We start from the raw sequence: 23869 nt of genomic DNA, 5'->3' as shown, positions 1-23869 counted from the left end.
TTTTTGTATTTTTAGTAGAGACGGGGTTTCACCGTGTTAGCCAGGATGGTCTCGATCTCCTGACCTCGTGATCCGCCCGTCTCGGCCTCCCAAAGTGCTGGGATTACAGGCTTGAGCCACCGCGCCCGGCCTAGTTTTTTGTATTTTTTTTAGTAGAGACGGGGTTTCACCATGTTAGCCAGGATGATCTCGATCTCCTGACCTCGTGATCTGCCGGTCTCGGCCTCCCAAAATGCTGGGATTATAGGCTTGAGCCACCGCGCCTGGCCAGATCAGTCTTTAAAATGTGCATCGTCCCAGCACTTTGTGAGGCCAAGGTGGGAAGATAACTTGAGCCCAGGAGTTCCAAGACTAGCGTGGGCAACGTAGTGAGACTCCATCTCTACAAAAAATTTGAAAAATTAGCAGGGCATGGTGGCAAGCACCTGTAGTTCCAGCTCTGTGGAAGGCTGGGGCGGGAGGATCACTTGAGCCCAGGAAGTCGAGGCTGCAATGAGCCGTGATCACACCACTGCATTTCAGCATGGGTGACAGGGCAAGATCCTGTCTTAACAATAATAATAATATAAATAAAATATTGACCATAAATGAATCCTCCCTAAATGACTCCTCACTGCACTTGGAATAAGATCCAAGTTCCTACTTTAAATGGGCGATTTGTATCTCAATCATGATAGGTGAATTATATCTCAATAAAACTGTTATTAAAAAAATAATAAGGCCAAGTATGGCGGCTCATGCCTGTATGTAATCCCAGCACTTTAGGAGGCCAAGGAGGGTGGATTGCTTGAGCCCGAGAGTTTGAGACTAGCCTGGGCAACATGGCAAGACTCCGTCTCTACAAGAAGTAGAAAAATTAGCTGGGCGTGGTAGTGCACCCCTGGAGTCTCAACTACTTGGAAGGCTGAGGCAGGAGGATCAATTCAGCCTGGGAGTTCAAGGTTGCATTGAGTTGTGCTCAAGCCACTGGACTTTTGCCTGGGTAACAGGAGACCCTGTCTCAAAATAATAATGACAATAAAATTCTCCGTGTGTCCCATAAGGCCTGTATAATCTGGCCCCTGTCCACCTCTTTGAACCCATATAGTATAACTTTCATTTCCTTCACTCCCCTGGCCACACTGGCCCTTCATTTTTGTTTTTGTTTTGAGTCAGAGTCTGCCTCTGTCGCCCAGGCTGGAGTGCAGTGGCACAATCTCAGCTCACTGCAACCTCCACCTCCTGGGTTCAAGCGATTCTCCTGCCTTAGCCTCCCGAGTAGCTGGGATTACAGACGACTGCTACCACACCCTGCTAATTTTTGTCTTTTTAGTAGAGACGGGGTTTCACCATGTTGGCCAGGCTGGTCTCAAACTCCTGACTTCAGGTGATCTGCCCACCTTGGCCTCTGAAGGTAGCTTACAGGTGTGAGACACCATGCCTGGCCCACACTGGCCCCCCTTTCATTTTGCAAACATTCCATGATTGTTTCTTTTTTTATTGTTGAGACAGAGTCTCACTCCATCACCCAGGCTGGAGTGCAATGGGGTGATCTTGGCTCACTGCAACCTCTGCCTCCTAGGTTCAGGCAACACTCATGCCTCAGCTTCCCAAGTAGCTGGGATTACAGGCAAGTGCCACCATACCCGGCTAATTTTGTATTTTTAGTAAAGACAGGGGGTTTCACCATGTTGGTGAGGCTGGTCTTGAACTCCTGGCCTCAAGTGATCTGCCCGTCTCTGCCTCCCAAATTGCTGGGAGTATAGGCGTGAGCCACTGCACCCGGCCCCCATGATGGTTTCTACCTTGATTTTCTTCATAGCATCTATATGCCCCAAATTATCTTTCTAGTTTGCTTGTTTTCTTCCCATCTCACCAGCTCATGGCAGTAAGAACTTACTTTTTTTTTTTTTTTTTTGAGACAGAGTCTGGCTCTGTCACCCAGGCTGGAGTGCAGTGGCACGATCTCGGCTCACCGCAAGCTCCGCCTCCCGGATTCATGCCATTCTCCTGCCTCAGCCTCCCGAGTAGCTGGGACTACAGGCGCCCGCCACCATGCCCAGCTAATTTTTCTATTTTTAGTAGAGACAGGGTTTCACCGTCTTAGCCAGGATGATCTCGATCTCCTGACCTTGTGATCCGCCCGCCTCGGCCTCCCAAAGTGCTGGGATTACAGGCGTGAGCCACCGCGCCCAGCCAAGAACTTACTTTTATTTATTTATTTATATATATATTTATTTATTTATTTTTTATTTTGAGACAGAGTCTTGCTCTGTTGCCCAGGCTGGAGTGCAGTGGTGTGATCTCGGCTCACTGCAAGCTCTGCCTCCCAGGTTCACGCCATTCTCTTGCCTCAACCTCCCGAATAACTGGGACTTCAGGAGCCCACCACCATGCCCGGCTAATTTTTTTGTGTGTGTTTTTAGTAGAGACGGGGTTTCTACTAAAACCCCAGGATGTTATTCTACTACAATAACCAGGATGTTCTTGATCTCCTGACCTCGTGATCCACCTGCCTCGGCCTTCCAATGTGCTGGGATTACAGGCGTGAGCTGCTGTGCCTGGCTGGCATTGTTCTTAAGAGTATAAAAGGATGGGTGCAGTGGCTCACACCTGTAATCCCAGCACTTTAGGAGACCAAGGTGGGTGAATCACAAGATCAGGAGTTCAAGACCAGCCTGGACAACATGGTGAAACCCTGTCTGTACTAAAAATAAATAAATAAAAAAAAGCTGGGGGTGATGGCGGGTGCCTGTAATCCCAACTACTTGGGAGGCTGGAGCAGGAGAATCACTTGAACCCGGAGGTGGAGATTGCAGTGAGCCCAGATCACGCCACTGTACTCCAGTCCAGGCAACAGTGCGAGACTCTGTCTCAAAAACAAAACAAAACAAAACAAAAACACAATGCCTAATGCTTAAGTGAATCCGTATTTGTTGGAGGAATTATTTATTGAATCATTTCAGTTGAGCATTTGCCTTGGGCTTAGTAAGTTTCCTGAGGTTTTCAATGGAAAGCAAATTTTGTATTCATGTTCATTTTTATAAATAAAGATGAGTCGCTGTACCTTCTTGGCCCTCAGCTTTATTATCTACAAATTGGGGTGGAGGTTAAATCATACGATGATCTCTAAGATTTCCTGTAGCTCTAAAACTTCTAAGAGGAGAATGGGGTCTGGTGCAATGGAAATGAATACTGTGCTAGTTAGAAACTTAGTGGCACATTAAGGACTAGGTCCCAGCACACTGTCCTTGGTACCACTGAATAAATCCTTCCTCAGTGGAAACTCAAAGGCATCCTTCACTCTTCACTCTTCCCAAGAGCCTGGGAAGTCTCTCTGGTTAAATCCCTTGGCACCAACCCCATTACATCGCCATAGCCAGGCCAGCATCAGCCCTCTTGTGGACCACTGCACCAACTTCTGCTCTGCCCCCTGCCTCCCCAGGTCCCTGCATGCCAACCCTGAGTGTGCTTCCAAACCCAGGGCTCCCGTCACACCCATGTCACTCTGATGCGATGGGAGACATCACAACTGGAAGCACTTGGTGAATGTCACACAAAAGCTACTAAGTAAAAGGTACTTGAGGCCAGGCATGGTGGCTCACACCTGTAATCCCATCGCTTTGGGAGGCCGAGGTGGGCGGATCACTTGAGATCAGGAGTTCGAGATCAGCCTGGCCAACATGGTGAAACCTTGTCTGTACTAAAAATACAAAAATTAGCTGGACGTGGTGGTGCACACCTGTAATCCTGGCTACTTGGGAAGCTAAGGCAGGAGAATTGCTTGAACCTGGGAGGTGGAGGTTGCAGTGAGCCGAGATTGCACCACTGCACTCCAGCCTGGGTGACAGAGTGAGACTCCGTCTCAAAAAAAACAAAAAGGTAGTTGAGAGGTGGCCTAGGTGGACCACCCATGCATGGCTTCCCAGAGGAGGCCACAATGTCCCCCATCAGGTTCAAAAGTTCACAAGAATGGCTCATAATGGGGAGTGGGGGGGGAGGTGAAGAGGCAAAAAATAATATAAATGTATTTATTACCACCGAACTGTACACTTAAAAATGGTAAAGATGTAAATTATACATGTATATTTTACTTAAATAAAAACAATGACTCATAGAACGCAGGAAAGCACGACACTTGGGATTACAGCTTTACAAAGAATACAAAGCAGGGCCAGCCAATGAAGAGACACACAGGGAGAGCTGGGAGAGTGGGCCACCAAGCTCCCGTGCCCTCTCCCCTGTGGAAGCAGGGCATGTCACCTCCCAGCACATCAATGCATTTGCTGACCTGAACCCCCACCGAGTTTGTGTCCGGAGTTCTTATTAGTAAATCACTAGCCATGTGATTGGTCTTATCCTTGGGCCCCCTCCCCTCCCTGGGGGTTGGGCTGGCTCAAAATCGCAACCCTCTAATCACAGGGTTGGTCTTTCTGGTGACCAGACCCCATCCTGAAGCTACTGAGGGCCTGCCATGAGTCACCTCATTAGCAAATACTCAGGTGTGAGCTGGGCACAGTGGCTCACGCCTGTAATCCCAGCATTTTGGGAGGCAGGTGTGGGTGGCTCACCTGAGGTTAGGAGTTTGAGAGCAGCCTGGCCAACATGGCGAAACCCTCTCTCTCCTAAAAATACAAAGATTAGCTGGGTGTGGTGGCCCATGCCTGCAATCCCAGCTACTTGGGAAGTTGAGGCAGGAGAATGGCTTGAATCCTGGAGGTGGAGGTTGCAGTGGGAGCCAAGATCGGGCCTCTGGACTCCACCCTGGGAGACAGTGAGACCCCATCTCAAACAAACAAACAAACAAAAAAACTCAGGTGTTACATAAGGAACTTCTGAATAACAGACATTTCTATGACTCAGGAATTTCCAAGTTTTGGAAGCTCTATGCCAGGAACCTGGGACAAAGACCAGCCAAATTCTTTTTAAAATTTTATTTATAGGCCGGGTGTGGTGGCTCAAGCCTGTAATCCCAGCACTTTGGGAGGCCGAGACGGGCGGATCACGAGGTCAGGAGATCGAGACCATCCTGGCTAACATGGTGAAATCCCGTCTCTACTAAAAAATACAAAAAAATAGCCGGGCGAGGTGGCGGGCGCCTGTAATCCCACCTACTTGGGAGGCTGAGGCAGGAGAATGGCGTAAACCCGGGAGGCGGAGCTTGCAGTGAGCTGAGATCCGGCCACTGCACTCCAGCCTGGGTGACAGAGCGAGACTCCGTCTCAAAAAAAAAAAAAAAATTTTATCTATTTGGCTGGGCACAGTGGCTCATGCTTGTAATCCCAGCACTTTGGGAGGCCAAATCGGGCAGATCACTTGAGGCTGGGAGTTCGAGACCAGCTTCACTAATATGGCGAATCCCCGTCTCTGCTAAAAATACAAAAATTAGCCAGGCCTGGTGGCGCACGCCTGTAATCTCAGCTATTCGGGAGGCTGAGGCATGAGAATCACTTGAACCCAGGAAGCAGAGTTTGCAGTGAGCTGAGATCATACCACTGTACTCCAGCCCAGATGACACAGAGAGACTGTTTCTCAAAATAAAAAAAAAAAATCATTTGTTTTTTTTTTTTTAGAGACAGGATCTTGCTGTGCATGATCTTGGCTCACTGCAACCTCTGCCTCCCTAGTTCAAGCCATTCTCATCCCTCAGCCTCCTGAGTAGCTGGGATTACAGGCATGGGCCACCACACCTGGCTAATTTTTTTGTATTTGTTGTAGAGATGGGGTTTCACCATGTTGCCCAGGCTGGTCTCGAACTCCCCGCCTCAGGTGATTTGCCTAGCCTCCTAAAGTGCTGGGGTTACAGGCGTGAGCCACCACGCCCAGCTTATTTTTTATTTTTGGTTTGGGGGTACATGTGAAGGTTTATTACATAGATAGACACCTGTCATGGGGGTTTATTGTACATATCATCACCCAGGTATTAAGCCTAGTACCCAACAGATAAATTCTTTATTAAATGACAGAAGATCATTGGGTGATGAAAGCTGGGCTGATGAGACAGCCCTATATTATTTGCTGCAGCTATGGGGAAAGCTATACTCTTTCTGCCAGGGTTGTTTAAGCTGGTAGAATGAGGCTTGGCTATTTTGCTACCTACGAGAAGACAACCTGCCTGAGAATGAAGACAGTCCAGGGAGCCAGGCGTGGTGGGTCACGCCTGTGGTCCCAGCTACTGGGGAGGCTGAGGTGAGAGGATCGCTTCAGCCCAGGAGTTCAAAGCTGCAGTAAGCTATGATTGTACCACTGCACTCCAGCCCAGGTGACAGAGCAAGACCCTGTATCGGGAAAAAGAAAAAGAAAAAGAAAAAGAAAAAGAAAGTAAGTCCCAGGAAAAGCAGAACTAAAAGAGACTGAGACCAAGTTCAAATCAACATCGTTTGAGCCTTAGGCTCCAGCCATGCCTGTCATTCTATCTCTGATTTTTCAATTATTTAAACCAATAGATCCCCTCTCTTTTCATGTTTAAGTTAGCTGAAATTAGGGTTTCTAGCAGTTATAGCGGAAAGCATCCCGAGTTTTACATCCCTGATTTTGAGGAAGCTTTCTCCCCTTCATATTAATGCCTTGACTTAACCTGGGCCCTGGGTAACGTCCCCATCAACCTTCCCCGCAACCTTGCTCCTTCAGCGAACATCCTCCCTACTGATTCCTTTCCCCTTAACATTTCCAACGAAATCAGATCTTCCTCAAGATAGAAACAAACGAGCAAACCTTTCTACCTTCTCACACTTATAATGTGCCTTATCTCTCTCCTTCCCTTTTCAGCCAAACTGTGTAGAACATCTCTCCACATCTTTCCTCCCACTTCTCCAATTTTTTTTTTTTAAGACAGAGTCTTGCTCTGTTGCCCAGGCTAGAGTGCAGTGGCACGATCTTGGCTGACTGCAACCTCCGCCTCCCACGTTCAAGTGATTCTCCTGCCTCAGCCTCCCAAGTAGCTGGTATTTCAAGCACACGCCACCACACCAGCTAATTTTTGTATTTTTGATAGAGATGAGGTTTCGCCATATTGGCGAGGCTGGTCTCAAACTCCTGACCTCAAGTGATCTGCCCACTGCAGCCTCCCAAAGTGCTGGGGTTGATTACAGGAGCCACCACCCTCGGCATTTTTTTTTTTTTTTTTTTTGAGATGGAGTCTTGCTCTGTCGCAGTGGTACGATCTCGCTCACTGCAAGGTCCGCCTCACAGGTTCATGCCATTCTCACAGGCGCCCAACACCATGCCTGGCTAATTTTTTGTATTTTTAGTACAGACAGGGTTTCACCATGTTAGCCAGGATGGTCTCGATCTCCTGACCTCGTGATCTGCCTGCCTCAGCCTCCCAAAGTGCTGGGATTACAGGTGTGAGCCACCATGCCCGGCCTTTTTGTTTTTTTTTTTTTTGAGATGGAGTCTCGCTCTATTGCCCAGGCTGGAGTGCAGTGGGATCATTTTGGCTCACCACAGCTTCTGCCTCCTGGGTTCAAGTGATTCTCCTGCCTCAGCCTCCCAAGTAGCTGGGATTACAGGCATGTGCCACCATGCCCGGCTAATTTTTGTAGTTTTAGTAGAGGTGGGATTTCACTATGTTGGCCAGGATGGTCTTGAACTCCTGATCTCGTGATCCGCCCGCCTCGGCATCCCAAAGTGTTGGGATTACAGGCGTGAGCCACCATGCCCAGCCATCTTTGAACATTCTTAGGTGAGTCAGGATATTTATCCATCTTCGCCTCTTGGGTTATTTGTCTTCGTGTTCCAGGATGGGCACTTGATCCAATCAGCTACTCAGTTCTGGAAATTTCATTGGGAATCTCCGAAAAGAGGCATGCTTCTTCTAGGAGAGTTGCTAAGCTATTAGGGTTCAAGCTTGGAGCTACAAAAAGCCATTTTGCCACTGAGAGAGGAGAGCCTGCCTGAGGGTGAAGCCAAATGCACGAAGAAGGCAGAACCAGAGATGGTGAGGTACAGGTTCCTGATCTCTTCTGGCCCCTGTGTTCACCTGTCTGGAATCTGTCTGCTCTGGACTTTTCGATTAGTTGGGCCATAGCCTCCTTTATTGTTTAGGCCAGCTGGAGCCAGGTCAATGAGAGACTGGATGGGTGGAGGATCTCACTGTGCTCATGCTTTCGACTACCCTCCATACTTTAATTGTTCTCGATTTCTCTAACTGGCCTTGATGTCTCTTCTGATCTCCAGACTATATGCCCACAGATGTCCCAAAAGCAGTCTGAAATTTACCTCATTATTACTGTTGTTACTATTTTTGAGACAGAGTGTCGCTTTTTTGCCCAGGCTGGATTGCAATGGCAGTCTTGGCTCATTGCAACTTCCGCCTTCCGGGTTCAAGCGATTCTCCTGCCTCAGCCTGCTCCCAAGTAGCTGGGATTACAGGCGCCTGCCACCACGCCCAGCTAATTTTTTTTGTATTTTTAGTACAGACGGGGGTTTCACCATGTTGGTCAGGCTGGTCTCAAACTCCTGACCTCAAGTGATCACCGTGCCCGGCCCTGACTTCATTCATTCATTTTTTTTTTTTTTTTTTTGATAGGGAGTCTAGCTCTGTTGCCGGGCTGGAGTGCCCTGGCGCCATCTCGGCTCACCGCAATCTCTGCCTCCTGGGTTCAAGCTATTCTCCTGCCTCAGCCTCCCGAGGGGCTGGGACTACAGGCGCGCGCCACCACGCCCGGCTAACTTGTGTATTTTTAGTAGAGACAGGGTTTCACTATGTTGGCCAGGCTGGTCTCGAACTCCTGACCTCGTGATCCACCCGCCTCGACCTCCCAAAGTGCAGGGATTACAGGCGTGAGCCACCGCGCCCGGCCCTGATCTCATTTCTACTCCCCATCTTTATCTCCAGTTTCAGAGATACAAACTCCCGGACCGCCTGCCTCTCCTCAGATAAACCTAGGTCGTTAAGTTCAGGCTCCGCCTCCCCACAGGGCCGCCCCAAGGTCAGCCGCTTCTTTCTCCGCTCAGCTCCTTGGGGGCGTTGTCCGCGTGCCCCTCCGCAGCTGGGCCGGCGCTCTAGGCTGCAGCGGGCGGTTCACACAGCCTCATCATCTCGCTGGTTTCCGGTGCTCGGCGGCTACTCTAGCCCTCAGCCGGGCCCTGGGACTCTATCCCCTAAGGCGGCTTCTCTATGGTCTACATCGCCCCTTTGTCCCGAATTTCCTCCGGGAGGACGCTCTGGTGGGATCCAAGCCCTTCCCCCGCCGCGTCTGTGGCCGCTTTTAGGTGCAACTGGAGAAGGCACTGAAGCCCTACAAGATTCACACCGTCTTCGGTCTCCCGGGGTCGGCGCCGAGTGGGAGAATGGCGGAAGTAAGTATGGAGGTGCCTTTCCCTCCCGCCGCTCTTCTCTATGGTCGCTTCCGTCAGCGACGGGAAAGGGGGTACTGGCGCCTGCGCGGAACCGGGCTGGGCGCTCGTCGCGTAGTGGGTGGGGGCGCAGGGAGCGGGAGTCGCCGCTGCCGCCGGAGCTAACCGCGGGGACCGAGATGCAGGTGGGACCGGAACCGGAACCCCCCTCTTCAAGTGCCTCTTCCCTCTCCGCGACCCGGCCCTGGCGCCCGAGAGGATCCCTGGGTGGGGGTGGGCGTGGAGGGCCGGGGGCTGGAGGGGCACTCGGCCCCGGAGAGTGCAGCAGACAGGGCTGGTCCCGAGGCGGATGCGGCCCCGTAGAATGGGCGGCTGGGGAGTGTCCAAGGAGTAGGGTCGGGTCGGAGTGGATGGACCACCGGGCCCGGAGGGTCCGAGCCAAGAGCGGAGCCTGCACCCTCCACCACCCGCCCTTCGGGAAATATCAGAACTGAGCCAGGAAGCAGGTGCACCGGGAAACTGTCTGAGTCCTGCTTGGCAGAAGAGAAACTGAGTCACCAGCTTAGGAGCCGCAGGGTCAGCGGGCCTGAAGGGGGCTGGGTCTGTCTGCGGTGCAGAGGGTTGGGTGGGCCTGTGTGAGCGGAGGTGGCCGCTGGCTGGAGATTGGTCTGCACCTCTTGGCTGGGTTCCCCCGTGCTCCATGACTCCTGCATCTTCTGACTCTTTCTCGTTGGTTTGGAGTTGTCCCTGCGGTTGGAGCCATCTGAGCTTGTAGGGTCGAGGCCCAGGAGGAAGGGGAGGGTTCGCCGACTTACAGCCTGGCTGTAGGTTTGAACAGGAGTCTGAGGTCGCTAAGGGTTTGGGAATACTTTCCTGAGCTGCCCTGGCCCCAGTCCTGGGACTGTCACCTTCCAGTATTGCGTGGGGGGAGGAGCGCTAACAAAAGAGCCAAGGGTTGTAAATTCCACACCCAGCTCTGCCACTTTCTAGTTGTAAGACCTTGAGAGGGCTCCTGCTATCTCTAATTTCTCTTTTAGAAAATTGGAACTATAATGTTTTTCTCCCACATGAAGATAGTAACAATGGCAGTTGTTTAGTGGATGCTTACTTTGCATTCAGCGCTGACATATCCCATTCCATGTAATTCTCTCAACATTTCGAGGGGGGAGGGATCATGAGCTCTGTTTAACAGATACAAAAACGGAGGCTCAGAGAGGACGTGGGTTTGTTCAAGATAACATCGCTCATAAGGTGGCTGGACTGGGCACTCATAAGGTGGTTTCAGCCCTGGTCTGACTCTAGTCCATGGCCTTAACCAGAAGACTAACCTGCCTTTAGGGCATACTCCCCAGTGGGAGAAGAGGAAGGCGAAAAATCCTAGGGCCCCAGGTCTCCCTGTGATGTTTTGTTTACGTGAGGCCAGCAAAGACTTGACCTGACCCAACCTAGTTGCTCCTCTGGGGCCCTTGCGGCCTCTGGCCCCATACTGAAGGGATACCAAAGAAGTGGGCTGCAGCTATTTCAAATCTCCTTCACGCAGTGCGTGTGTGCTGGACTCTGGGGTCGGCTTTCAAGATAATTACTGTTTTGGTCCGTCATGCATCCATCCTCAGTGAATCGGCCCCCTTCGAAGAGCTGGACCCTAAGATGTGTGAGGCAGGCTCTCTAAGGTCTAGAGTCCCAGCTCCCCTCTAGCCCCCTGCAAGCTAGGGTGGTGAGGTGCTATGGCTGAGGCTGGCCCAGCTGGTCCCTGGGGACAGGGACTGTGGAGTAGGGAAAATAGTAGAGTTCTGAAACTTTTCTGAGCTTCGGTTTCCTCATCTGTTCGAGGGGTCTTTGAAACCTCTCACAGGGAAAGGTAAGATGACCAAGAGGGAGCCTCTAAAATGGCTCATGGGAAGTGTGACATGAATATTGGAGGATCCGACGTAGAGAAGGGGGGTGATGTGGAAAAGTTCTCTTTTTTAGGGGGAAGGTGCTCCAAAGCCTTCTACCACTGGATCCAAAGCTAAGGAAATTGGGGGCAAACGCGGCAGGCTGGGGCAGGCTGCTGGGAGCCAGCTGGCTGGGGCCTGCGGGGTGCTAGGATCTGGGAGAGGGAAGGGAGGTGTTGGGCTTCCTTCCCCATTGCTCTCTGTGGAGTCTGAAGTAGGGATGAGCGTCTCTGGCTGGGGGTGGGATGCAGCCCCCAGTGCGCCCTCAGCAGTGACCCTCGTGTGTGCCTCTCTCTTCCTTCCGCAGCTGCTGCCGCCCACCCCTCATCTTCTGGCTGCCTCCCTCTTTGTGCCCCGCAGGCTCCCCCTCTCCACCTCCTGGGGCCCATCATGAATGGTGCCCCTTCCCCAGAGGACGGGGCCTCCCCCTCGTCTCCCCCGCTGCCCCCACCCCCGCCCCCTAGTTGGCGGGAGTTCTGTGAGTCCCACGCCCGGGCTGCGGCTCTGGACTTTGCCCGCCGTTTTCGCCTCTACCTGGCCTCCCACCCCCAATATGCGGGGCCTGGGGCTGAGGCTGCCTTCTCCCGCCGTTTTGCTGAGCTCTTCCTGCAGCACTTTGAAGCTGAGGTGGCCCGGGCCTCTGGCTCCCTGTCGCCACCCATCCTGGCTCCCCTGAGCCCTGGTGCGGAGATCTCGCCACATGACCTGTCCCTTGAGAGCTGCAGGGTGGGTGGGCCCCTGGCTGTGCTGGGCCCTTCTCGATCATCTGAGGACCTGGCCGGCCCCCTCCCTTCCTCAGTCTCTTCCTCCTCTACAACCTCCTCCAAGCCGAAGCTCAAGAAGCGCTTCTCCCTGCGCTCAGTGGGTCGCTCCGTCCGAGGCTCAGTCCGTGGCATCCTGCAGTGGCGGGGGACCGTTGACCCTCCCTCTTCGGCTGGGCCCCTGGAGACCTCATCGGGTCCCCCAGTCTTAGGTGGAAACAGCAACTCCAACTCCTCTGGCGGGGCTGGGACTATTGGTAGGGGACTGGGCAGTGATGGACCGTCCCCTGGGGAAAGATGGACTCACCGTTTTGAGAGGCTGAGACTCAGTCGGGGAGGGGGCGCCTTGAAGGATGGAGCAGGGATGGTGCAGAGGGAAGAGCTGCTGAGTTTCATGGGGGCTGAGGAGGCAGCCCCTGACCCAGCCGGAGTGGGCCGGGGAGGAGGGGCGGCTGGGCCTCCTTCAGGGGGAGGAGGGCAGCCTCAGTGGCAGAAGTGTCGCCTGCTGCTTCGAAGTGAAGGAGAAGGAGGAGGAGGAAGTCGCCTGGAGTTCTTTGTACCACCCAAGGTGAGGCCCCATGGAGGGTGGGTGACTGGGAGCGAGGGAGAGAGTGCTCAGAGTGGTCACAGCCTTGCAGATAAGCTCTGGGGTTTACCAACCCACGGCCCTGGTGTCGCTCACTTTTTGTTTGTAAAGCTGGCTCCTGGCTCTCTTAGCAGCTGTGGGCAGGACTGAGAAAGCAGTGTGGCTGCCTTTAGTCTAACTTCTCGAAGATGTAGAAGGAAAGATGAATGTCTAGAGGGAAGGCAAGGGTGGTCTTCGCAAACCAAACACCCGGATCTATTTCTTTCTCCTGACCTAGGCCTCTCGGCCCCGACTCAGCATCCCCTGCTCTTCTATCACAGACGTCCGGACAACCACAGCCCTGGAGATGCCTGACCGGGAGAATACGTTTGTGGTTAAGGTAGGAATTCAGCTTCCCACCCACCGGCAGTGCTTAAGTGTGTTAAGGAGAAAGCCCTCAGCGCATTTAAGCAAGTGGCGTCGCTGAAAGGAGGTATGTATATGTGTCCAGTGACTTGAGAGTGTGTCCCTGGGGCTGCAGCTTTTCTGGGATAGGGGAAGACAGGGAAATGTTCTTACTCAAGAATAATGCCTCCACTTCAAAGAGAACGGTGGGGTTTTTGTTGTGGTTTTAGAGAGACAGGGTCTCCCTCTTTTGCCTAGGCTGATCATAGCTCACTGTAGTCTGGTGTAGCCTCGAACTCCTGGGCTCAAGTGATCTTCCTGCCTCAGCCCCTAAGGAGCTGGGACTACAGGCATGTGGTACCATGCCTGGCTAATTTTATTATTTATTTACGTTTGAGACAGAGCCTCACTCTGTCGCCCAGGCTGGAGTGCAGCGGCGCGATCTTGGCTCACTGCAACCTCTGCCTCCCAGGTTCAAGTGATTCTCATGCCTCAGTCACCTGAGTAGCTGGGATTACAGGCATGCACCACTATGCCTGGCTAATTTTTTTGTATGTTTAGCAGAGATGGGGTTTTGCCATGTTGGGCAGGCTGGTCTCCAACTGGCCTCAAGTGATCCACCCCCTTGGCCTCCCAGAGTGTTGGGATCACAGGCCTGAGCCACTGTGCCTAGCCTTACTTTATTTTATTTTATTTTTTTTATTTTTTATTTTTATTTATTTATTTATTTATTTATTTTGAGACGGAGTCTCGCTCTGTCACCCAGGCTGGAGTGCAGTGGCCGGATCTCAGCTCACTGCAAGCTCCGCCTCCCGGGTTTATGCCATTCTCCTGCCTCAGCCTCCCGAGTAGCTGGGACTACAGGCGCCCGCCACCTCGCCTGGCTAGCTTTTTGTATTTTTTAGTAGAGATGGGGTTTCACCAGGTTAACCAGGATGATCTTGATCTCCTGACCTCGTGATCCGCCTGTCTCGGCCTCCCAAAGTGCTGGGATTACAGGCTTGAGCCACCGCGCCCAGCCTATTTTATTTTATTTATTTATTTTTTATTTTTGAGACGGAGTCTCACTCTGTCGCCCAGGCTGGAGTGCAGTGGTGCGATCTCGGCTCACTACAAGCTCTGCCTCCCGGGTTCACGCCATTCTCCTGCCTCAGCCTCCCCAGTAGCTGGGACTACTGGCACCCACCACCATGCCCAGCTAATTTTTTGTATTTTTATTAGAGACAGGGTTTCACCATGTTAGCCAGGATGGTCTCGATCTCCTGACCTCATGATCCGCCCACCTCAGCCTCCCAAAGTGCTGGGATTATAGGTGTGAGCCACTGCACCAGGCCTATTTTATTTTTTATTTATTTATTTATTTATTTATTTATTTATTTATTTATTTTGAGACAGTGTCTCGCTCTGTCTCCCGGGCTGGAGTGCAGTGGCTGGATCTCGGCTCACTGCAACCTCCGCCTCCCAGGTTCACGCCATTCTCCTGCCTCAGCCTCCCGAGTAGCTGGGACTACAGGCACCCGCCACCTCGCCCGGCTAGTTTTTTGTATTTTTTAGTAGAGACGGGGTTTCACCGTGTTAGCCAGGATGGTCTCGATCTCCTGACCTCGTGATCCACCCGTCTCAGCCTCCCAAAGTGCTGGGATTACAGGCTTGAGCCACCGCTCCCGGCCTTTATTTTTTATTTTTTTGAGACAGTGTTTCACTCTGTTGCCCAGGCTGGAGTTGAAGTGGCATGATCTTGGCTCACTGCAACCTCCGCCTCCTGGGTTCAAGCGATTCTCTTGTCTTAGCCTCCTGAATAGCTGGGACTGCAGGCACCTGCCACCATGCCTGGCTAATTTTTGTATTTTTAGTAGAGATGGGGTTTCACCATATTGGCCAGGCTGGTCTCGAACTCTTGACCTTGTGATCCGCCCTCCTGGGCCTCCAAAGTGCTGGGATAACAGGTGTGAGCTGCTGTACCCGGCCTCAAGAAAGAATTGGAATGCATCTTGTTTTTAGACATCCTACATACATTGCTCTCATTAGGTGTGGATTAAGCTGCCTCCCTGCCCCTGCCCAAGCTGAGGCGTCGTCTCGTCTCTGTAGGTAGAAGGTCCCTCTGAGTATATCCTGGAGACAGTGGACGCCCAGCATGTGAAGGCCTGGGTGTCTGACATCCAAGAATGCCTGAGCCCAGGGTGAGGAGCCTGACTTCCGTCGCTGAGGGACATAGGGTCGGGTTGGGGAGCAGCCTCGTGCCTCTTACCTGGTGACTTTCCTCCCAGCACCATCTTCCCTGTCTCTGCAGACCCTGCCCTACTACCAGTCCCCGCCCCATGACCCTCCCTCTGGCCCCTGGGACCTCATTCCTTACAAGGGAGAACACAGACAGCCTGGAGCTGTCCTGCCTGAATCACTCGGAGAGTCTACCCAGCCAGGACCTGCTGCTTGGACCCAGCGAGAGCAATGACCGCCTGTCACAGGGTAAGGGTGGAGCCTTAGAGAGCTCGGAGCCTCAGAACCTGCCTGCGGGGCCCCTGCTGTCAGGCGCCATGACCTCTCCAGACTCTACTGTGCCCCCATCCCTGTTTTCCAGATGCCCCACCCCAACCCCACCAAACGTTGGCCTTTTGTCCCTGAACACAGCCACAGTTTGCTGTTTAGAATCATCGCGACACCACGCAGGCCCCAAGCAAACCTTAGCCAGTCTTCAGCGCCCAGCCTTGTCACTTTCTCAGTCAGTTTCCTGCCGGCCAGCACTCTAGCTGGAAATAATGGTTGTTTTCTCCAAGCTTCTGGAATACTTCGTAGAAATCTTTGTTTTGCTCTTACTCTGCATCTCTGTGTCTGTCAGGGGCAACTACATTTTCTCTTGACTCTGTACTTTTTGTATACCCAACCCACACACACAAACACACAAAGATGTGTTGCCTGGTCCCAACTCATATCTCCAGATTAGGCCTCCACTGTAGCCTTTTCTCCTGACCCTCTGTTCTGAGTTCTAGCTGCATAGTGCCTAGCACACAGGCTGTATTCAGTGAATGAACACATGAATCATGGAATCTTAGATCTAGAGTGGACTTTGCATCTCATCAGATCTCAGTAGCTAAGACCAGGGAGAGGACACCTGAGGGTCACTGAGGAAGACGGGGGCTGTGCCACCCTGTCTCCCAAGCCATGCTGTCTGTGCACCACACGCCTGTGTTCTGAGCACTGCCTGCCTGTGACATTTGTGGCCTGCCATTGGACAGACTTGGAGGATGCCCCTAGTGCATACCTGGCCCTGTGCTGTGTCCCGGGCCAGGATGGGGTAGGTAGGATGCCTGAGATGAGCTCCTTGTCCTCTGGAGGTTTTCAGCTGGGTTCACATCACTCCCTGTAGAAAGCTTAGTGTCCCCTGAGCAGCACAAGCAGGAAGCACGTTGGGAGCTCAGGGGAGGAAGAGAGCAGGGGAAGGTGGGAGAGACAGGGACTGCGACGCCAAGGAGGAGAGGAGAGGACACGCCTGGGGACGCAAAGGGCAAGAGCAGAGACCTGCGGGGAGGGCCAAGGATATGGGGACAAATTGGATGGGATAATTGGGTTAAAGTGGAAGAGACATGAATACAAGGTAAGGTAAAGATCAAGCTGGTGTGGGTTGGGGGAGTAATAGAAGGAGCATCTTTGATGCCTCCTAGAGTTAGGGGGCTTTGTCCTATAGTTCAACAAAGGACACTTTTTTTTTTTTGGCTTGTGTGTTTTTAAAATTTTTTTATTTTAAAAAATTATTGTTTTTGTTTTTGAGATAGGGTCTCGCTCTGTCTCCCAGGCTGGAGTGCAGTGGTGCAATCACAGCTTCCTGCAGCCTTGACCTCCCTGGCTCAAGCCATCTTCCTGCCTCAGCCGCTGAAGTTGCTGGGACCACAGGCGTGTGCCGCCACCACCACACCTAGCTAATTTTTTTTTTTGTAAGAGGGTCTCACCATGTTGCCTAAACTGGTCTTGAACTCCTGGGCTCAAGTCATTCTTACACCTCAGCCTCCCAGAGGGCTGGGATTACAGGCGTGAGCCACTGTGTCCAGCCAGAATTCCGTGTGTGTGTGTGTGTGTGTGTAGACAGAGACTTGCTCTGTCACCCAGGCTGCAGTGCAGTGAAACAATCTCGGCTCACTGCAACCTCCGCCTCCTGGGTTCAAGCAATTCTCCTGCTTCAGCCTCCCAAGTAGCTAGGATTACAGGTGTGCACACCATGTCCAGCTAATTTTTGTATTTTTAGTAGAGACGGTGTTTCACCATGTTGTCTAGGCTGCTCTCGAACTCCTAACCTCAAGTGATCCTCCCACCTCAACCTCCCAAAGTGCTGGGATTACAGGTGTGAGCCACCACCATGCCCGGCCCAGGACTCCTTTTGAATGTCAAAATATTTGAGGCAGCTGGGCATGGTGGCTCATGCCTGTGATCCCAGAGCTGAGGTGGGCAGATCACTTGAGTCCAGGAACTCAGGGCCGACCTGGGCTATTATATAGAGAGACCCCTTCTCTACAAAAACACGTATGTATATATTTAAGACATTCTACCCTCCATTTCTGCAATAGTCTCTCAGCTGTTGATTCAGAAAAAGAGACACATTTGGACTTTAGGACCTCCTTGCAATAACTCTGCAGTCCCTCAGCAGCACAGGAAGCATCAGTTGGGAGCCATTGGTAAAAGCATCAGGGGTCACTACCCACAGAGCTGTTTGGCATCTTGGCCAGCGACTGCACACAGGGTAGACTACTGGTGAGGAAATGGGCCCAGGACAGTCCTTAAGAAGAGGAGTTTCTTGGGTTCTCAGCTTTGCCCTTTTTCTTTCCAGGGGCATACGGGGGCCTCTCAGACCGCCCCTCGGCATCCATCTCCCCCAGCTCTGCCTCCATTGCCGCCTCCCATTTTGACTCGATGGAACTGCTTCCCCCAGAGTTGCCCCCCCGCATCCCCATTGAAGAGGGACCCCCCGCAGGGACAGTTCATCCCCTCTCAGCCCCCTACCCTCCCTTGGACACTCCGGAAACAGCCACAGGTACCGGAGGTGTGAGTGTGCATGTCTCCAGGCCTGGGTGCCTGCCTTCCTGACCACCTCTCCTGGGATCCCGAGGGAGCTGGCCCAGGGGAGTTGGGGACGCATGCGGGGAGCAGGCGCCTCGAGGGGAAGGCAAGGCTTTTTTCTCCCAGGATGGGGGAGGCTGCCCTGACACCCCGGTTTCCCTCCCTCTCTCCTTCCTGAAGGGTCCTTCCTGTTCCAGGGGGAGCCAGAGGGCGGTGAGGGGGACCAGCCCCTCTCAGGGTATCCTTGGTTCCACGGGATGCTCTCTCGGCTCAAGGCTGCACAGTTGGTGCTGACTGGCGGCACTGGCTCCCACGGTGTCTTCCTGGTGCGCCAGAGTGAGACAAGGCGGGGTGAATACGTCCTCACCTTCAACTTCCAGGGCAAGGCCAAGGTGAGCCACCCTTCAGGAAAGGCTCTGTTCTGTGCGGAGTTGGCGGTGGGGTGGCAGAGTGCTGCCGGGGGAGGGGCTTTGTACCTGGCAGGGTCTTTGCCTCCTACCTCACCGCACCCGTCCTGCCCTCAGCACCTGCGTTTGTCGCTGAATGAGGAGGGTCAGTGCCGGGTCCAGCACCTGTGGTTCCAGTCCATTTTCGATATGCTCGAGCACTTCCGGGTGCACCCCATCCCTCTGGAGTCAGGAGGCTCCAGTGATGTTGTCCTTGTCAGCTATGTCCCATCCTCCCAGCGACAGCAGGGTGAGCAGAGCAGGTCTGCAGGGGAGGAGGTGCCCGTGCACCCAAGAAGTGAGGTGTGTGTGCCAGAAAGATGGGGCGGGGGGGCTATGACAAGGAGAAGCTTTGCTTGGGAGAGCAGGGTAGAGGAGGCTGCTGTGCCTGGGGGTTTGGAAGGGAAAGAAATACGCTGATAGGACAGAGGAAGGCAGAAGGCTTCTGGCTGGAGCCGGGGCGGCATCTGAGAGCTGGGCGGGCGCATCCCCATTCCATCGGATCCTCTGTTCCATTGTCTGTCTGTCTCCTGGACCCATCCTGGCCTCGTCTTTGCCCGCCATTGCAGCCTGGCCTTGGGCCTGCCCTTCCCGGGGTCGCTCGGTCTGATCCCCCTTCCTCCTCCCTCAATGTCTCATGTCCCTGTCTGATCTCTCCCTTTCCCCTGCCCCACCGTCCCATCTGTCCCCACGTTGCCCCTCCCCCCAGGCCGGGAGCAGGCTGGGAGCCATGCGGGGGTGTGCGAGGGAGATGGATGCCACCCCGATGCCTCCTGCACCCTCATGCCCTTCGGAGCGAGTGACTGTGTGTAAGTGTGGTCCTCCTCTCACCACCGCCCATGATCCATCTTCCATGGATGGGGGGTTGCTCAGGAGATGGGATGTGGGGAGACAGCCACGCTCCTGGAGGGCAGAGTGAAGGGGAGGCCGCGGCAGGAGCTCACCTGCCTCCACAATTGGTCTGTTTTCTTACCATTCCTATCCAGAACCGAACACCTCCCATGACCCACCCCAGCCCCCTGAACCCCCTTCATGGACAGATCCCCCACAGCCTGGGGCAGAAGAGGCGTCGAGGGCGCCAGAAGTGGCGGCAGCAGCAGCCGCAGCAGCCAAAGAGAGGCAAGAGAAAGAGAAAGCGGGCGGTGGAGGGGTCCCGGAAGAGCTGGTCCCCGTGGTTGAGCTGGTCCCCGTGGTTGAATTGGAAGAGGCCATAGCCCCAGGCTCAGAGGCCCAGGGCGCTGGCTCTGGTGGGGACGCGGGGGTGCCCCCAATGGTGCAGCTGCAGCAGTCACCACTAGGGGGTGATGGAGAGGAAGGGGGCCACCCCAGGGCCATTAACAACCAGTACTCCTTCGTATGAGCTGACCCCACCCACTCCACCCTTTTTAAGCCCCCCCAGCCCTGCTCGTGAGATTGGGCTGAGGAGGGTCAGAGGAGGCCGAAATCTCTCCCCCATGCTTCCTGACCCTTGTCGGCCAAGGCCATCTTCGATGGTACAAGCAGAGGCTCAAGAGAGGCTCCCGTCACACACTACAGGTCCCCTCCCCAGGGCGGGGGATTTGGGCTCTATGAGCTCCTTGAGGGGCTCTTCTGGTCAGCCCCACCCTGGAGGCCATTTCCCCATTAACCACCCCCAGCCCGAGGCAGGGTGAGGGGGAAGGGCTGTCAGTTATATTAAGGTGGTTGTTGTTGTTGTTTTAAACAAAATGGAGAAGCATAAATAAATAAAAAGGTTTATCTCGGTTCTATCATGATGGCTATGGCCAGTGTTTGCTGTGGGGACTGGGGCATTTGGGTTGGGAAGGCTGCTCACTCAGTGCCCACAGGCCAGAGGGCTGGCCCAGGCTGAGTCCCTGTCACTGTGCAGTGCTGTGCTTTCGGTGCCATCCCTGTCTCTGACAGCCTTGTTTGTGGAGCGCTAAATGATGCTTTGGGGTCTCCTGTGAGTTCTTGTCATGGGACGGTGCTGTGAATGGCAGGCATAGGGATCTCCAGCGGCCCTTCCTGAGTTATGGCTTCCTACCCTAGAGAGAGCTGGCAGCGAGAGATGGGGGACACGGTGGCTGTGCTGGGAGAGATTAATGTGGCAGTCGCAGAGGGGCCCGATGCCCCCCTTCTCAGAGCCAGGCTGGAGGGTGGACGGCAGAGAGCATTGGCTTCTGTCCTGGTTTTGCCACTCACTGGCCTGGGCAAGGCGCAGCCAAGCTGGGCCTGAGCATCCTCATCTGTGACATATGAAGTTTCATCTGCTGACATGGTTTGCTTGGCCTGGACATGGTGTCCATTTGAGTTTCACGTTAAAAATTCAGATCACAGGCCGGGCGCAGTGGCTCACGCCTATAATCCCAGCACTTTGGGAGGCTGAGGTGGGTGGATCACCTGAGGTCAGGAGTTCGAGACCAGCCTGACTAACATGGAGAAACCCTGTCTCTACTAAAAATACAAACAATTAGCTGGGCGTGGTGGTGTGCGCCTGTAATACCAGCTACTCAGGAGGCTGAGGCAGGAGAATGGCTTGAGCCCAGGAGGCGGAGGTTGCTGTGAGACGAGATGGCACCATTGCACTCCAACTGGGGCAACAAGAGCAAAACTGTCTCAAAAAAAAAAAAAAAAAAAATAGCCGGGCATGGTGGCATGCACCTGTAGTCCCAGCTAGTCAGGAGGCTGAGGCAGGAGAATCTCTTAAACCCCACGAGGTGGAAGTTGCGGTGAGTGGAGATCGTGCCGCTGCACTCCAGCCTGGGCAACAGAGTGAGACTCTGTCTAAAAAAAAAAAAAAAATTCACTGGCTTCTCTTGAAAATCAGAAGATCCAGTGGTGCAGGTCCACTTCCACATCTGCCCCATCCCCACCAGCTCACTTTGCTCCCTGGGAGGGCCTGGCCTTGTGGGCATTTGAGTTTATAACACCACCCACATTGTGGCACACCCCTCCACCCCATTAAACACAGGCTCTGCTGTTGGAATCAGTCTTCCTGATCCGCGGCTGTGCCCTCCAACAGAGGGCACCCCTGGGCTTCCCAGCTCTGGGAGCAGTGGGTGCCAACAAGGAGGGGCCTAGGGCTGAAGAATCCCACCCGCTGAGCTCGGCCCTCTCCCTTCCCCGCTGTCCAGCTCTGCCTTTCAGCATCCTGCCTCACTCCCCGCCCAGGCAGCATGGAGCCCACACCCTCATGCCCCTCAACCTCAGCCCCCACCTCCAGGAGGCCCTACCCACGCTCATGACCTTGCTATTCTGGGCCTTGTGTCCTGTTGGGAGATGGACAGGAGACAGCTGGGTTTCCAGGCCACCCAGGCGGGGGGCTAGCTGAGGGAAGCCTGCTGGCTCTCCTGCTTACTCTAATTCCTGGGGCTCCCCAAACCTTGGCCTCAGGAGACTGGGGATAGGACCAGCCTTGAAAGTGGGGGAAGCTTTGGAGAGCCGGGTGCTGTGTTCTTAGTGAGATGACCAGTGAAGGCTGTGGCGCCCTGGGGTAAGCAGGGCCTGATCCCCTCCTAATCTTCCAGCAGCAACTGGTGCTCTGAGGCTCCCCTCCCCCAGCCCTGCCAGGGACCTGCCTTTCAAAGATGGGCAGGGGAGGGGGACGAGGACACCCACCCACTCCTCAGACCGGCACATCTTGGCTGTTGGGGCCTGAGAGACTTTCGCTCCAAGCGTTTCTTTACAGAGGGTTAAACCAAAGTTCTGCACTCATCAGGGACTGGCCAGGCTGTCTCCGTGTCCCATGCTTTTAGCTCCAGCCCTCAGGTGTGACAGGAGGATCAGTTTCCATCCCTGGGCTTGGAGACCCCTATGGGAAGGGATCCCCAAGGGCGCCTCTGGCTCAGCCTCCCTCCATGGCCATTCACATCCGCAGCCTCCCGGAGGGTGGCCCTTCCGCAGCTCCTGGCGGATGGCTTTCCCTCCCTGGCTTATTTCCCCCTCTGGGAAGCTGGGGGAGGTAGAAATGAATAACCTTAAAGGCCTGTTGGCAGGAATGTGCTGCCAAGCCTGCCCCCTGCCCTCTGTCTCAGGCTCTTAACTCCCTTGAAGCTGCCCCTCTCTCCGTCTGCCCCTCTCCATGTTTGGGCATTCCCACTGCTGTAAGAACAGTAGCCCCTGTCACTCCTCCAGGTGCTGGTGGGGAGACACCGGCCAGCGCCAAAAGCCTTGGCGGGCGTGAGTCTGAGTCCAGCGGAGATGGTGGGTGCCGGGCTGTGTGGAGGTGCCGGGGGCTGTATCCCTTGGAAGAGAGACTGCTAATTCATGCCCTCCTGCACCCTCAATTCAGCCCACTGTCCCCCACTCCCCTCAGGTCACAGCAGGACTCTGCTTCAGGGGAGGGGTTTGTTGGAACTGTGAAAAGGAGGCGGGAAGGAACGCCTTGTCCTCAACTCACCCAGGAGGCCGCGCCTCCCCCAAGTTCAGGCAGAAGAGATGCATCTGGGAGGCTGAACCGTCAAGTTCCATCCACCCCTGCTGCCATCCCCCTCCCCAAAAGTGGAGGCCTCCCTTTTCTTTGCTCTGCTGTCTCCTATTCTATCCTCTGCCTCGGTGTTTGAGCCCCAGAATGGAAAGCAGCCTTAAGAAGCCACGCTTCGGAAGTCCACACGCCTCTGCTCATTTCAGGAAACAGGCCTAGACGGAGGATGGACTTGAGCCCAGGGCACCAGGCCCCTTCCCCTCACTGACCTTTCACACTGACTCTCATCCAGCCTCTGCCTGCCTGTCCTCCTCTTCCTGCACCCCGGTACCCTCCCTCGGCTCCTCCAGCTGCTGCCCTGGTGGTAACCAAGAGACGCCCCCATCCTGGAGCAGGGGTGGGGAGGAGCAGCTCAAAGCAGCTGCTTCTCTGAGGAAGCTGACACCAAGGCCAGTGTTCAGCAACAACTTGTGGCTTTGCACCCAGCGCCGGGGTCCCCGCCCACCTGGCTCCCTGCTGTCCCTCTTCCCCAGTGCTCCTCAGACTTCCCTCTGACCCTGGTTACTCTGTGTCTCTGCTCCCTCTCCCCCTAGGTCTAATCTGTCCTCATTTCCCCCAGACCTGTCCCCAGAAGTCCACCCTTCCCCATTCCTTTGATCTGGAACCCCTTCTTGGTCCGGCTTCCCCAGGCCCCGACACCTTTCTGTGGGGCCTGCCCAGCTCCTCGGCACACACAGCATGGGCCTGATCCCGTTCCCCTCGTGGGCAGATGCAGCAGGGCAGAGTGCAGCACAGACCACAGGCCTCTGGGGCTGGCCATGGAAACCCCATGGATTAGAGCACAGTGTGGGATGAGGTGACCCTCAGTGCATGACTTGGGGTGACCCCTGCCCCCATCCTGAGACAGTTACCCCTCCCCCTCTGCCATCAGCACATTCTGTAGCCTCTTGGGTTACTTGGCTGCCTTGGTGTCCCATTTTCTTGGGGGGGGTGGGGATTCCCTATCCAGGATGGGGCGGCCCTGAGGGCTC

At 54.2% G+C, this 23869-nt stretch overlaps 2 protein-coding genes across 3 annotated transcripts; both read left to right on the top strand.

The window, feature by feature from the left end:
• Positions 1-8801: 8801 nt before the first annotated feature.
• SH2B1 (SH2B adaptor protein 1) lies at positions 8802-20190 on the top strand. Of its 2 annotated transcripts, none has more exons than XM_023192925.2 (10): positions 8802-9282; positions 11521-12542; positions 12838-12939; positions 15033-15124; positions 15235-15410; positions 17761-17964; positions 18171-18382; positions 18515-18739; positions 19146-19245; positions 19423-20190. In XM_023192925.2, coding segments are annotated over exons 2-10 (2052 nt in total). In that variant the 5' UTR covers positions 8802-9282; positions 11521-11603; the 3' UTR covers positions 19425-20190. The 2 variants fall into 2 exon arrangements, with proteins under 2 accessions (XP_023048693.1, XP_023048695.1); XM_023192927.1 differs by lacking the exon at positions 8802-9282 and adding an exon at positions 9285-9464.
• LOC116418504 (SH2B adapter protein 1-like) lies at positions 19437-20190 on the top strand (the record flags this gene model as incomplete). Its single annotated transcript, XM_031934438.1, has 1 exon — positions 19437-20190. A coding segment is annotated over one exon (360 nt), but the record flags the coding sequence as incomplete, so codon positions are not given.
• Positions 20191-23869: the final 3679 nt, after the last annotated feature.

This window comes from Piliocolobus tephrosceles, chromosome 17 (genome assembly GCF_002776525.5).
Source record: "Piliocolobus tephrosceles isolate RC106 chromosome 17, ASM277652v3, whole genome shotgun sequence".
Classification (NCBI taxonomy): Eukaryota; Metazoa; Chordata; class Mammalia; order Primates; family Cercopithecidae; genus Piliocolobus; species Piliocolobus tephrosceles.
Note: the sequence above shows the minus strand (reverse complement) of the source record. Positions and strands in the feature narration are given on the sequence as shown.